Source organism: Myotis daubentonii, chromosome 4 (assembly GCF_963259705.1).
Source record: "Myotis daubentonii chromosome 4, mMyoDau2.1, whole genome shotgun sequence".
Lineage (NCBI taxonomy): Eukaryota > Metazoa > Chordata > Mammalia > Chiroptera > Vespertilionidae > Myotis > Myotis daubentonii.
The window spans coordinates 71,716,854-71,732,775 of record NC_081843.1 but is presented as its reverse complement, the minus strand read 5'-3'; the positions used below and the strand labels follow the sequence as shown (position 1 = coordinate 71,732,775).

Sequence of the window (15,922 nt, the reverse complement as noted above, 5' to 3'; positions counted from 1 at the left end):
TGTTGCAGGTATTCTGTATTCTCCTTAGAGCTGAAAGTAATTTTAGAGATCACCAAGTCCCATTTTGTAAATTATTTTTAAAAAAAAACGGGAACTCACATGTATTCATTTATTCATTAACTTTACATGAGAATAAAGCCTATAACTTCTAGGGTTATTTTGAAGCTTTTAAAATAGTACCCAGAAATCACTGTTAATCATAACAGTGAGAAATTTAACAAAGCATGCTGATAGGTTAATGGGAAGTCACAGTCTAGATTATCTACTGCCTTTGGTGCACTGTTATTTACATGTGTATGCCAGACCTTCAGGGTTTAGCGTGGTGCCTGGCGCTTGGTAGTACTCAGTCTTCGTGGAGGGTCTGTATATGTGGGTTGGCACTGAGCCCAAGGAAAGGGTCTCCTTTCTGCAGGCACCAGGGACTGGACCTGCTTTCCTCATTGGGAATTACCACCTACTCCATCCTTATAGAAGATTCTTTTCCCCCTGACACCAGCAGCAGAATGGGATATGATCTCCTCAGCCCCTTCCTTCAATAGGTTCAGAGAGAAAATGTCCAGGCTTTTCCTGCTTATTAACAGGGAGCTGGCTAAATAAAATGTGATTCTGTATTGCAATTAAGGGGTGTGAATTCAATCCCATGTATCAAAATAGGCAGTGCACATAAACAGTTAAAACAGAAAAAAAAACTAGATGTAAACGGTGCAATCAATACTATTTTATATCAAAAATACACCAATACCACACGTTTTCTATAGTCCATATATAATGTAGGTTAAAAAAAAAATGGTCTGGAAGGATGCATGCCAGACTTGTAAGAGAGGTTAGTTACCTAGGAGGGTGGAGAGTGGGAATTTGGACTGGAGTGACCCTAGATGACCGTGGCTTTTTTTTATAATGCTCCACGTATCTATCCACAGACTGTGAAACTTGAAGTTCAATTTTGAAAAGAATTTTAGTCCTCATAGATAATTTGGAAGCCATAGAGACATTTGAAGGAGAAAATGTAAATTGTTTAAATATATATCACCCAGGGAAAGCTGCAGTTAAAATGTTGATATATTTCCTGGTACCAGTTTAAACATATCTAATTAGGATCATTCTGTATTTGGTTGAACATCCTGATTTTTCCCATTATATTTGGAACATTTTCCCATGTCATTTAGTATTCTTTGAAAAAAGCAACTTAAAATAACTAGTACTTCTTCTAGATAAAAATGTACCAAATAACTCTACTGTCGTTGGGGTTTTAGGTTATTTCTAATTCTTCACTGTTCATTTACTGTCTATTCACTGAGTACTTATTTCTTGCATTGTCAGGACCTGTGCTAAGGATATGGCGGTCTGCAGAGTAGACAAAACCCCACCGTCACAAGAGCTTTTTTTTCCAAAATGTAATTCAGTCAGAAATGTGTGCTGGGACAGTTGCTATCTTTAAGTTTTCTATAGTGCATAGATAATGTATGTAAAAATAAAAGGTCTGTTATTAAGGGAATGAGCAGATCAAAAGATAGGGAATGTCTTAAGACTTTTGATGTCGCAAAATTGTGCACCAGTAAGGCTGTACCAATTTACATTCCCAGCAGCAATCTGTTTTACCATTTCCTAAAATCTTTGAAAATAATTTCCTTTTACCTTGCTTTTATTATTGAATCAAACCTTTTTCTCTTCCTGTCTTGCTAAAATATGCATGCATTCTCAGCTTTGTTCCTTCCCGATGTTATACATTTCTCAATGGTGCTGGGTTAATTTTTCATCTTGTGCATTGTCCACATGATTGATTGCCCACATCTCCACTTCCCTCCAGTCAGAGCTGACTGTCCATGTACTGGTTCCTTTACAACCAGAAGCATGGAGTTAAAAATTAGAATGTGGATGTAATTCAAAGAATTATTAGAAATTTCATACAGACTCAAAAGAGTACAATGAATCCTCACATACTTAAAATCAGAATCAGCAATTATAATTATTGCCATGTTTGCTTCATTTAACCCCCTTAACTTTATATATATTTGTTCAAACATTTTAAAGTTTTAGCCATTATGTTATTTGTTTTTACAAGTGCATTCGGAATGCTTTTTATTTGCTGTATTCTGTCCTTTTGCTCCATTCTTAGCTGTTAAAATCTTTGGGGTTTTGTCCTCTGCTTTTCCTTCCGAGGGTGGGGCTTTATTCCTGAAGCTGCCAACTAGAGAGAAATAAACCTTATTATAAGCTGGACAAGTAAATTCTAAACAAAGCTGTTGGGGGAAAAAGGTACAACAAAATTATTTCGTATCACTGTTTCTAAAGCAGGTCTTAATGGACAAATGTTTCAACAAGTAAATTTCAACTGTTTTATGCTGTTATTGAAGTAAGAAATTATGGGGCTTACTCTACCCACTATTGTACACATTTAAACATCAGCTGGTTGCTAAAAGAAGAAACAAACATATTCATTAGCGTTTAAACTTATTTGAAAATGTGGGTATGCTCAGTATGTCCTACACTTTTAACCCAGCCAAGTAACATGATTCCTTGTTCTATTTTTCCCCCATGTATTTTATTTTTTCTATATCCCCCATTTACTTACTGATTTTAGAAAGGGAGAGGAACATTGATTGGTTGTTCCACTTATTTATGCATTCATTGGCTGATTCTTGTATATGCCCTGACAGGTTCAAACCCGCAACCTTGAAGTATCAGGATGACGCTCTAACCAGCTGAGCTACCTGGCCAGGGCCTTATTTTTTCTATTTCTAGTTAACTACAGTGATAAGTTTTAGAAAGCTAAACAAGCAAATGAACAAACACGCCCACACTGAGTAGACTAGAGAACAGAACTTGTCAGTAACTTGTACCACAAATAAGCAGCCAAGGACCTGCAGAGGGAGCTGGGGGTGGGTAAGGACCTGCAGTGGGTAAGGACCTGCAGAGGGAGCTGGGGGTGGGTAAGGACCTGCAGAGGGAGCTGGTACTTCTGACTGGAGTGATCGAGGGCCGATTTCCTCCTCCTGAGGGAGGAGAGCTCCTTGGCAGCACAGGGGCTGTTTGAGCTTCAGGTCCTCAGTGTCTGTCAGTCACTTAGCCATAGGCCTTGTGTCCTGGGTGCATGCTGGACACAAGTAGGAACCATCACTGCAGGGTGTTTTACTTCTGGGCATGTTTCTTTATAGGTTGACAAAGGTCTCAACACTGCAGGGGACCGGAGGCTGCAGGCAGGCAGCAGTTACTGCCACCCTCTCCTCCTGGCCAAGAACACCTCCTCCCTCTAGCAGTACCTTGAACCCAGCATGGGACCCTCCCTGGGCTTTTCTGGTCCAGGCCAGGTGAATGAGGCCCAGGTATGCCAATCCCAAAGCATCTGGTCGGCCTTTGGAAAGGAATACTGTGTGCAACTAACTACACACACTAGAAGTGCTGGGATGGAAACCAAGTGCAGCCAGCCTATTTAACATTTAACAAGGTGTTCATAAATTCACACAATGCTGTCAAATATGTCAGTTAAAAAATAAAAGCTGGCCTCTCTCCACTCCTGTGGAAATAGGTAAGTGATCAAACATTTGACAAGGATAACGTGTGAAATGAGCAGCAGGGGAAATGCCACACACCTTCTGAAGCTGGATGAGGAATGCAAGTTTGAACAGAGAAGTGAGACAGGGTTTTAAGAGCTCATTCTTGATCTTTTGGAAACAGGAAGCCCAAGAACATTTTCCAAACACCCTAACCCAGGGGTGGGCAAACTTTTTGACTCGAGGGCCACAATGGGTTCTTAAACTGGACCGGAGGGCCGGAACAAAAGCATGGATGGAGTGTTTGTGTGAACTAATAAAAATTCAAAGTAAACATCATTACATAAAAGGGTACGCTCTTTTTTTTTAGTTTTATTCATTTCAAACTGGCCGGATCCGGCCCGCGGGCCGTAGTTTGCCCACGGCTACCCTAACCCTAACCTTCGGTTAGATAGAAATCAACCCATATTGACTAATGCTAACAATAGCAGTTTCTCAGACTTAAGGCTAATGAGCCTCATTGCAGACATAAAAATTTCCCCCCTATACAAATCTTGAAATAATTCATGGAGAATGAACCCCCATGGACTCAACACCCAACTTCAACAATTATTAAAACACAACCCATCTTGACCATTACTACCTCACTTCCTTTGTTCTTTGTAGTAAAGTCAATCCAATCAGTTACTGAAACTCAGGACCCAGAACACTTTGTATACCTGGTCTTCCCTTTGCAAGCTTTTCTTCTATGCCTGAAATCCACTTTATTAAATCATCCAATGCCTAAGTTTTGCTGTCAGAACCACAGAAGCTACATGGATAGACCTTTTAGATACTAAACACCAAGCAGGGAGCAACCTGAGGAGGGTATTTATCATATTGGGTCCCAAGATGTTGTATCCAAGGTGATTCCTGCCAGTTTAGCGATTTATTTAATATATTTTTATTAATTTCAGAGAGGGAAACTGATTGGCTGCCTCCTACTGGGGATTAGGCCTGAAACCGTGACCTCCTGGTTCATAGGATGAACCTCAACCACTGAGCAAGGCCAGCCGGGCAATTTTTTAAATTTACTGTTATTTTGTTTATTGAATGGAAGGGAGGTGTGGGGGGGGACTTTGTTATGAATCCCATTTACTCTAGAGAATTCTGAATTAACTGTCTTCCCAATCTCCTAAAATTGTTAAGTTTGTTAAGTTATACAATATAGTCTGTGGTAAGGAAAATAAGACACAAACACATTTTAGGCGTATGAAAATTTATTACTACTGTGATATCACCATCAGAACTTAGGATCTTGGTCTTTCCTTCTTGCCTTTGTATAAGGCCAAAAGAGACACATTGGCTACTTTGACAACCTTAAAGCGGACTCCAGGAATGTCACCAACAGCATGACCTTTGCGACCAAATCCAGCGACCAGAACTTCGTCATTTTCCTGGAATAAAATCGACAGTTTATTCTGGTATCGGTAGCAATCCTAAAAATATTCATCGTATAAGATAACTGGGGGGAACAGCTCCAGGAACAGAAGCTACATCAGACTTAAAAGCACTTACCTCAATAAAATTCAAACAACCATCATTGGGTACAAAGGCTGTGATTTTTTTGCCGTTCTTGATCAGCTGGACCCTGACACACTTCCTGATAGCAGAATTGGGCTGTTTGGCTTCAACACCCCTGAAACACAAACAGCACAAGAGCTGATTTTCTGAAAGGGGAGACATTTTAGTTCATCCAGCACACAACGTATTAGAAATTGTACTGTCCCTACCTTTTGAATCTATTCCTAAATTGCTAAATGCCTGTGATTTCAACCAAGGATTTCCTGTCTTAGGGTCATTAGAGCAACAGGAGAAGCCGGCCCCTCTATAGTTGTAAAATACGAAAACAGGAAATTCTGAATTTAGATCCTGACTGTCACTAAATTTGACTGGATATGAGTGTGATTTTATTAAATAAAAAAACCCACTGAGTACTGTAAATTCACGTGATGTGGTTCAACTTTAGCTGTAAACCTCTCAGGTAGGAAGATGTGATTGGCTGCATGAAAAAGTTCATGGACGTCAACTGCTCGGGACCGTCCCCACACCTCCCGCGGTTTGTCCCTCCACTCCCACCCGATCCTCCAGCTACTGTGCAGGGTTTATTAAAACCCTCGGTCATCTGGCCTCCGAACCCTCATGGTACCAACTCTCAAATAAATAAAGATGCTACGGCTACGCCGAGACCTGGCGTTTCCACCACGGCTTCGTTAAAGGTAGGAGTCGCCCCAGCAAAATAAAAGACGGCCGAGAAGTCCCACTTACACTTTTTCCAGCACAATCCCCTTCGCGTGGGACGCGCCCCCGAAAGGGTTGGCCTTCAGCGCCGTGCCCAGGTGGGCCTTCTTGTACTGCTTGTCATGCCACTTCTGGTCTCGCCGGTGGCTCCGCAGCTTCCGGGCCGTGCGAAGACCGCGACACTTGCCTGAAAGCCACACTCCCCTCAGTTCCCCCGGAAAGGCGCCCCGGCCTACTTGGCACCTGAGACTCCAGCCTCCGCTGCTCCAAGCCGGTAAGCTCCCGCCTCACATCTTGGCACAGGGTCCAAAACGTCGGCTTCCCTTGAGCCAACGAAGAGGTGGGCACCCGCGCTCCCATGCGTGCATCCTCCCAAACGCCCCAGGCCCCGCGCGCAGGCTCCGCAGCAGCGTCGGCCGCCCAGCTCCCCTCCCGCCGCGGCCTGGGCCGCACGGGGCCCCATCGGCCTTGGGCCATGTGGCGGCGGGCGCGGGGGTTCCCCGGGCCTCCCGCATCGGTCCTCCCCGCGGCGTCCTCCTCTCCTCTCCGCTCTGCTCCCCTCGCCCGCTGCCCCCGGAACCCCGGCTGCTGGTTGCGATCCCCTCCACCCCGCAGGGACTCCTCACCCATCCTGCTGGCGCCACGGGCCTGAGCGAAAGAGAGAGGCTGCACGGGAAGGAGCCGCAAGCCCCCGCGAGCAGGCCCCGCCCCGCCAAGGACCCCTGCGGCTGTCTGCGCCGCGCCTGACCCGAGTCTGGAGCCTCGCGGTTGAAAGACACAAATGTGCACCACTTTCCAGAACCTACGTCTTATTTAATCTTTTTGAAATTCAGGGACATATAACTTAGATCGGAGTTTATTTCTTTTTACGTGGATGCCGGAGGCAGAAGGCACATGGACCTGCTCACAGTGCGGCACTGGCGCGGTCGGCAAAGCCACGGGGGCGGGGCTCGGGGCGGGGCTCGGGGCGCTGCGGGGGAGGAAGGAGAGGGCCCCGCCTGCGTCTGGGGAGCGGCGCGTGGGCCATGTGCCTAGTGTGGGAGCTTAGACCTCCGCGCCTCACACCCACTCGCAAGCAGCATGGTAAACGGACATACTTGTAGTGAGGTCATGGGATGCGGTCATCAAAAACCCAAGCTCTGGAAGTAGACCAGGCCTTAAGCCCCAAAGCTGCCATTTAGTGGTTGGGCGACCTTGGGCAAGTCATTTAATTAACGCTTTCAGTCTCGGTTTGTTTTGTAGAGTAAGAGTTGGTTGCGATTTTGGTTCATCCCAGAACTCTGTTTTAAGTTGTCCTCTCTGTGCCAGGCATTGGGAATACAACAGGTAACAAGGGAGCGAAGGTTACTCATACCAGGTTTATATTCTAGGTGTGAGAAGGCAGGAAGTATGTATAAATATATTTTTTAAACCAACAGAAGATAATTTCTCTATAGTTGGTGCTATAAAGTACAGTTGGTTAGCAGCGGTTCTCAACCTGTGGGTCGCGACCCCTTTGGCGGTCGAAGGACCCTTTCACAGGGGTCGCCTAAGACCATCCTGCATATCAGATATTTACATTACGATTCATAACAGTAGCAACATTACAGTTATGAAGTAGCAACGAAAATAATTTTATGGTTGGGTCACAACATGAGGAACTGTATTTAAAGGGCCAGAAGGTTGAGAACCACTGGGTTAAGGTGATACTGACTTGGTGAGACTGGCTACTCTTGACAGGATTGATGGAGAAAGCATCTTTGTGGACCCTCAGCTGAGCTGACATCCCTGAAGAGGGGGAGTCCCTTAGGCAGGTATGGTGGGTAGACCCGTCCAGGAAGAAAGTTCCCAACAAGAATGAGCTGGAGCGTTTCAAGAACTGAAGGACCCGGGAGGAGGAGCATGGTGAATGAGGCCTGTGGTGCCAGGGGAGACTGATAGACGTGGAGTCAACAGAGAATGAAAGAGAAGGAAGTGTAGATCGGAACTAGAGACAGTTTTTGCATGGAATTTTTCTATCATGTGTAGAGGAAAGGGGCTACATCTGGGGAGAGGTGTGGAGCCAGGATGGATTTGTTTTATGGCATTTTCGTATGCTGATGGGATTGTCCCAATAGAGAAGAAAAAATAGGTAATTCACTTGAGTAGACTAGAGGGGAGCCCAGGTGGAGGAGGTAACCTCAGGAATAATAACAGCTTATCTATCGTTGTACAGAAGGCAAAGTGTAACTAAGTAAATGGGAAGATTGCTCATGGGAAGGTGTAGAACTTCTGTTTTGAGTAAAGTCATCAATGAAGAGAAAGAGCAGGGAAAAGAAGTTTGAGGCAAGAGGGTACGATGTGAAATCATCTAGGATAAATAACAATGCTAGCCTTAAATAGTACTTTGTGACACATACTATTTTAGGTGCCTTACATTTATTAATTCATTTAATTCTCACAATGCTGAAAAGTAAATACAGTATCCCCATTTTGCTGAGGTATAGTTACTTAGTCCATTTGGGTTGCTATAACAAATTACCATAGACTGGAAGGCTTATAAACAGAAATTTATCACAGTTCTGGAGACTGAGACATCCAAGATCAAGGTGCTGACAGATTCAATGTCTGTTAAGAGCCCTTTCTGGTTCATAAATGAGTCTCATTTTGCTATAACCTCAAATGGCAGAAGGACCAAGGCAGCTAGCTCTCTGGTGTCTCTTATTTATTTTTTGTTTTGTTTTTTCAAATTTTATTGAGATATAATTGACACATTGGGGTCTCTTTATAATCCCATTTATGAGGGTTATGACCCAATCACCTCCCAGTGGCCATGCCCTCTAATACCATCATATGACCCTTGCCAGTGTGACTCGGTTGGTTGGAGCATTGTCCAGTGCACCAAAAGGTTTGATTCCTGGTCAGGGTACACCAAGGTACATATCTATCAATGTTTCTCTCTCTCTCCTCCCTCCCTCCTCCCCTTTCTCTAAAAGAAAAAAAATTGATAATCATGTCCTTGAGTGAGGATTAAAAAACAAACCATCATATAGGGATTAGGTTTCAACATATGTTTTCCCTTCTAATCTAGGAATGCGAAAAGATAGATTGACAAAGGAATGTGGGATTGTGGAACAGTTCTGAGGGCCAATTTGAAACTAGCTATGAAGTTACATAAGTCAGCATGGTTTTTATCTTCTTCAGGTTCATTCAGTGTAGTGACTGGGTAGATGGAGAGTTGGATTTTAACAGGGTTTGGGGTAGGATCTACTCAGGTGTTCTGGATAACACTCTAGCCACCTGAGCCACACAGGCCAGGGCAAGACTGAAGTATTCTTATTATAACTTGCATGTCCATGGCTTACTAGAAGTATATGGAAACCAGTAGACACCTTGTCACAAAAGAATGCTGTTTGTAGTTCTTGAAATGTTGGGGGAGGGGCAGGAAGGAGAAAAGTTTCCCTCTTTCCTAGTATTTCCTTCCAAGTAGGAGGATTTAAATTAGTGTAACTCCTTATTTCAAGCCAGGTGAGGAGAGGTGACATCTGTGATAAATTGAGGAAGAATAATCTAGGCATGTTCATTCAGCTCTTCTTTATTTTCTTGTGGGGACCCAGCTTGCCCACTGAGTGCGTTTCTCCTGGTTCTCCTGGGGCAGCTTCTCTTCCCTATGGAGGGTCCAGTGCTGCCAGGATAGTCTGCCATGTCTGTCTTCCGGGGAAAGGGGTTCCGTTACAGTCCATCTTGTTCCTGCACTGGACTTTGCCCTCCATTCTGGCCTTCCGCAGTAATGAAGGTGGTATTTGCTTCTCCACTTACCTTATTTATGTTGGTTTAGCACTCAGGTGGGGCAGTAGGTATTATTATTTGATTTCTCTCAGAGCCACCCCCGTCAACTAAGAAGAAGGATTGATATTTTGAAATTAGATCAGTAGATGGGGAGGTTTAGGCTAAAGGTGATGCCTTCACACTGTATAGGGGAGAAGCTAGCTTTTCGGAAGGATAGCCAAAAGTTTTAACAACGTTGACAACCAATAATGGAGCATTTAGAATAGTTGGAAACAATTCCTTGTGCTGTAGCTATAAAATTGGAGGCATTAGTTGCTATGGAAATGTGACAGGAAGTTAAAATAACAGCTTTAAGTGAGGAAGAAGAAGCAGTAAGGGTAAGACCGATGATTACATGCTCTGTATAACTACTAGTGATGAATATTGAGTGCTTCATTTTACCTGATTAAATTATTAAACATAATTTTTCCTCTATCCAAAATGAATGAGATCTCTTATTTTTTCATTCTAGCTACTTTTTGTTACAGTGGTTATTCTCATATCTATTCCCTGGTGGAACTAAAGAAATACGTATGTAGTGCCATATAATCTTACTAATATTCAGGCTTCATCTTTAAAATCCTTGTTATTATAATTAAACTTCTGTGTAGGATCTAGAGGGGCTTGACAATGCTGTTCTTTCATATCCTTTGTGAAGTTCCGGGGAGTTATCATTTTAATATGCATATTAAATTATTCCTCAGGTCTTCTCTAACTTGGCTGAGAACCAAACAAAATAACATAGGCTTCTATTTCAGCGGGGAACTTTGGTGAGTTATATGAAATGAAAGATAATTTTTCTCACTAGGAAAAGAAAGATACTGTTACTCACTTCCTGAAATATTATGTTTTAGAATCTCATTCCCTGGAGAGGTTTAAGAATCTGGTAGACAGGCCAGATCTGTTCTGTCAGTGAGTTCAGTTTGGACTAATTGATCCATGGTGATGAGGAATGGCTGGAGGCCACTCTTTTAGCCTTTGCATTCCTCAGTAAAATGAAGATTCACCAGGATTATTTCTAGGCTAGAGGCCTGGTGCACAGATTTGTGCACATTGAAAAGAAATTAATTAGAAGAAATATTTTAGAGGCTGGGGAGGGACTGCAAAAGATTGGCCCACAGGGGAGGGACTGGGGGAGGTTGGCTCCAGGGCGTGTCTGGCCCGCCTCGCCCAGTCCTGATTGGCCAGACCCCAGCAGCAAGCTAACCTACCTGTTGGAGCGTCTATACCCTGGTGGTCAGTACCCATCATAGTAACTGGTTAAACAGTTGAATGGTTGGAGGGACAATTAGCATATTAGGCCATATATATATATATATATATATATATATATATATATATATACAATTTAAATGTAATAATATGTAAATTATATATAAATTTAAAAACTATAAAAGTAAATGAAAATTTTTGAGTTTTATATTATAAGAGAGAAAAAGGAGGAGTGAGGAAATAGAATAAGAGAGGAAGAAAAGAAATGAGGTGTTCTGGAGAGGGATAATTTTTCCACATATTTAAACCATTATCTTTTTATCTTGTTCCTAGCAGTCCTTACTGATTATGAAAATAACCCAAATGAATGAATTTTTAACCAGTTTATAGATATCATTTTTAATACTGCGAATAATATGTTCATGTGCCGATTTTAAAATTTACTTAGGTTTTAAGTTAAACTTTCCAAATTTAATTATTTAGCAAACAACATCTTGGATTTTTACTGAGTAGTTGGACACATTGCTCTCTCTTAAATTAAGTGTGCTAATTAACTTTTGTCCAAAGAATTCATATTGCTCTTCTTATAAATGATGGTTTAAAGTATAGGGCAACATCAGATAGCATATATTCTCAATACAAGTTTTGTTTTAGTGAATTTTAACTCTGATTCCTGTCTGTTGAGGTGGGAATCCTGCAGGTACTTGGTGAGAGCATTTTTGAGAGTGGTGGAGGCCTCTTTCTCCCTAGGACCCAGTTCTGTTAGATTCTCCTGTCCCACAAACCTCCCTTCCAGTCCATGCCTCTATTACATTAAATTTGTTATCTAGAAATCCCTTTCAATAAAGGTCCTTTTGTACTACAAGTGAAAGAACTTCCTTCAAGCTGTGTTAAGAACAAAAGCCAAATTATTGGAAGGGCACTATAGTAGCTCATAGATCCCAGTACCAAGGGATGCACACTGACCTCATGAAGTGAAGGTCACTGGTTTGCTAGGTGCAACATCCTAAAGGTGTTCAACCAGCAATTATGTGTTCACATTTCTACCCATCACTGGGCTGAGAGCTTCTTGGAGGCTAGGACTGGGTCTTTTTTACCTTGTATTCCTGACATCTAGCACATGACAATGAATGCTTGTTTAATGGACAAATTTATGAAAGAATGGGCTTCCTTTCCCAGTTTAGCTTGAGAGCCAGGAATGTAAATAGTATGTGCCACTAATTTGATACATTATCCATGTTCCAAGAAGTCAAAAAGGAATCTAAAGTAAGAAACATTAATATTTAAATCAAAAGCACTTATAAGTATTTCATTTACTAACTTGGTTCTAATCAACTCAACAGTTGATTTGATGAAAATTGTTAGAAATCATGGCAGCAGTTAGGCTGTGAACTTGATAAAGAGTCTGTACCACAAAAAAAAAAAAAAAAAGAAGAGTCTGCATTAGTCTGAATTCTCCAGAGAAAAAGAAAGAATAGGAGATACATATTTATTTATATATACATCCATTCATCTACCCATCCATCCATCCATTTGTTCATTCATTATAGGAATTGGCTCATACAATTATGCTGGTAGAGGCTGAGAAGTCCCAAGACCTGCAGTCAGCAAGCTGAGACTCAGTGGAGCTGAGGGTGTGGTTCCAGTCCTAGTTTGAGTTTGAAGGCAGGAGAAGACTGATGTCCCTGCTCCAGGACAGGTAAAGAGAGTAAAGTCTCCCTTACTCCATCTTTTTGTCCTATCCAGACTTCCAGTGGATTGAATGAGGCCCACTCACTTTGGGGAGGGCAATCTGATTCACTTAGTCTACTGATGCAAATATTAATCTCATTGAGAAACATCCAGAAACACTCCCAGATCATGTTTAACCAAATATATGGGCAACTCCTGGCCTAGTCAACTTAATACATAAAATTAACCTTCACAGAGTAATAACCCCCCAACAAGGAACAAGAAGTACACATATACTGTGGTAGTTTGCTAATGAACTGATGTAACTTGGGTTTTGTTCTTTTGCATTTTCAAACTACTGAATTTTTAAAAAATATATTCTTACTGATTTCAGACAGAAAGGGAGAGGGAGAGAGCGATAGAAACATCATTGATGAAAGAGGATCATTGATCGGCTACCTCCTGCACTCCCCCTACTAGGGATCGAGCCCACCACCAGGCATGTACCCTTGACCAGAATTGAACCCCAACTCTTCAGTCCGCAGGCTGAGGCTGTATTGGCTGAGCCAAACCAGCGAGGGCCAAACTACTGGATTTGATGGAATTCTTGAGTTAGTTGATTTTTCTAGTTACAGTTGCCTAAATATTTAGGCCTTGGGAGTCATAACCATGAGGCGTGAAGTGATAATTAAGTATGTGACATTATTTGGTACCTTTTATTGAGCATCAGCTTAGCTTCTAGATTTATTTCAGTTACTTAGACACAATCCCTGCCCTCAAGGAGCCAGGCCTTCTGGTGAGAAAATGCACTGTAAATAAGCAACAGGAAAATAAATGTATCAGTACAACTAGTGATACATATTATGGTGAGAGTGAAGAGAATGCAGGGAAAGTTAGAGCAGAGCCACTGATGTGCAAAATAGCTTGGCATGTGGAGGGTGTTGAAAAGCTGAGTGCCAGCCAGTGCTGGAGCATGGCTGGCATAAAATGAGGCGAGAGAGACCAGCGAGGGCCATGTCGTGCAGCGTTTTGTAGGAGGGGGATGGATTTGGATTTTGAATCAGTGTATAAAGACCTTTATAATTCATTTGAACAATTGATGAATATGATTTTTCAGTCAGAGAGTAATTGGATGAATAAAGACAGGTGGTCTGGCAAATGCTAAATGCTCCTTAAGGCAACTATTTCCCGCATGAGAACATAATTTAATATGATTATGGGAAGATAGATTTTTATATTCAAACTTCCAGATAACATTTCATTTAGCAGTATATGGTAAATCAGAAAAGGAAGCAAACCCGAGGTATTTTCAGTTGGAAAGAAGGCAGCATGCATATATAACTTCCTGTTCTCTTATGGAGATCATTGAGGGGATATTTTACTAGGACATGTGCTTGTTCATTTTCTTTGTATCTTGTGAGTGAGTCACTAACTGCTCCTTGTTCTGGAATATCTTTAGGATGTTTGTAGAGTGAACAGTTGAAAGGTAGAAATGATATCTTCCTTGGTAGCAAATAGCAGGTTTGCTTATAGCCTTGGAAACTCAGGGTTTTTCTCTCCTGAAATGAAACCCACTGCTCAGCATCTGAGCAGGCAGGTACCATGCCAGGCAGGTGATACCCTAGTGCTTTACAGCCTGCAAGCTATCATATTAGCATTTTTTGTTACTGCTTTTTTCCTCCAAAGTCACAAGATGAACTATTCTCAAACAATCACATCTTAACTGTGACTTCTATTCTAAAACACGTGTGAAACCTAGTAGCTTCTAAATATTCTGCCTTAAATATTTTTAACCAAGTGGGAGAAGACTTCAGCAACAGAAAAGGTGCTATATTAAAATTTTAGCATCATCGAATCATGAAATATATTAAAATGGTACTTGATTTAAAATAAAAAATGTTATGTATGTGCTTATGCATGAAAATATAACCAAAGCAGATTTATGTAATGTTAAGGACTAAGGGCTAACACTAAGGTTTCCGAGTGTTCACAGAACCATTATCATCACAGTACAGGATCACCATGGACTTGTGCTCCCACCTCCTCCTGACCGGGGATTTGGGCAGCGATGTGGTTAAATACTGCTGCTAATGTCATGGGGGACCATATGCTCCTGCTCTGGTAGCTGGAGGAGATTTTCTCTATTTGCCCTGACCAATAGAGTGGCCACTAGCCACACATGGTTACTGAGCACATGAAATTTTGATTAATCCGAATAGAGATGTGTATAAATGTAAATTATACACCAGATTTCAGACTTAGGGTAAAAAAGGAAGATACATATCTACACTAATAAAAGAGAAAAATGGTAATTGGCGTATGACGATACCCTTTTCATTGGCTAATCAGGGCTATATGCAAATTAACTGCCAACTAAGATTGGCAGTTAACTGCCAACAAGATGGCGGTTAATTTGCATATGTAGGCACAGTGCAGGGAGGCGAAAGGGAAAGCAGGAAGAAGTCCCCTGCCACTGACAGTGATTGGAAACGCAGTGGGGAGCTAAGAGCTGCCCCCCAGCCATGATCGGAGAATCAGGTGCCTTTTCCACCCTGGCCAGTGATAGCAGGAAGTAGGGGTGGAGCCAGCGATGGGAGCTGGGCACGGTCGAAGCTGGCAGTCCCAGGAGCTAGGGGCCCCTTGCCTGGGCCTAAAGCGAAGCCCACGATCGCGGGGCCGCTGCAGCTGCGGGTCCCTGCTGCCCGGGCCGGACACCTCAGCCAGAGGCATCCTGCAGGGGCAGGGGCGGAGCCCGCGCAATCGCGGCACCCCCTGCTGCCACTGCAGGTCCCTGCTGCCGGGGCGGACGCCTAGGCCAGAGGCGTCAGGCCTGGGCAACGGACCGATCCTGCTATTGGAGGGTGATGGGGGTCAATGCCTGAGGGCTCCCAGTATGTGAGAGGGGGCAGGCTGGGCTGAGGGACACTTCCCCCCGCCCAACACCCAGTGCACGAATTTCGTGCACCGGGCCCCTAGTCTTATTAATAATTTTTAAAATTAATTATGTTTGACATAGTATTTTAGGTTAAATAAAATACAGGGTGAGGCAAAAGGAGGTTTACAGTTGTATGGAAAATATCACAACAATTAATAAATGATAATGCAAGAATAAACTCTGTTTCACGTGCAAAAGTAGGTTTACAGTTTCCGTACAACAGCTGCAAACCTACTTTTGCCCCACCCGGTATATTATTACAACTAATTTAAACTGTTTATTTTTACTCCTTTCAATGTGGCTACTAGAAAAATTTAAATTACATATGTAGCTCTCTTTATATTTCTGTTGAACAGTGCTCTTCTAGGTCCTTGCTACTCAGAGGGCAGTCTTTAGGTAAACAGCATCAGCGCCATCTGGAAGCTTGTTAGAAACAAAGAAGCTCATAAATGCCCCCCTCCGAGCCTCCCAGACCTCCTGAAGAAGACTTGCATTTTAACAAAATCTCATGTGATTTATATGCACATTAAAACTTGTGTCCCTAAGC

General features: G+C 42.6%; 2 protein-coding genes across 2 annotated transcripts in view; one reads left to right on the top strand and one right to left on the bottom strand.

The window, feature by feature from the left end:
* Positions 1 to 4,732: 4,732 nt before the first annotated feature.
* On the bottom strand, positions 4,733 to 6,536 carry RPS23 (ribosomal protein S23). Its single transcript, XM_059694174.1, has 4 exons — positions 6,398 to 6,536; positions 5,799 to 5,958; positions 5,049 to 5,169; positions 4,733 to 4,927 (listed from the first exon to the last, which is right to left on the bottom strand). The coding sequence occupies exons 1-4, from the start codon at positions 6,399 to 6,401 to the stop codon at positions 4,781 to 4,783; spliced, it is 432 nt and encodes a 143-aa protein (XP_059550157.1). The 5' UTR covers positions 6,402 to 6,536; the 3' UTR covers positions 4,733 to 4,780.
* The window catches only part of LOC132233457 (V-type proton ATPase subunit S1-like protein), a 44,114-nt gene continuing 34,704 nt past the window's right edge, over positions 6,513 to 15,922 (top strand). Inside the window, exons 1-2 of the mRNA XM_059694173.1 lie at positions 6,513 to 6,854; positions 12,320 to 12,468. Coding sequence (XP_059550156.1) covers positions 12,449 to 12,468 — 20 coding nt within the window. The 5' untranslated portion in view covers positions 6,513 to 6,854; positions 12,320 to 12,448. The remainder of the gene's footprint in view (positions 6,855 to 12,319; positions 12,469 to 15,922) is intronic.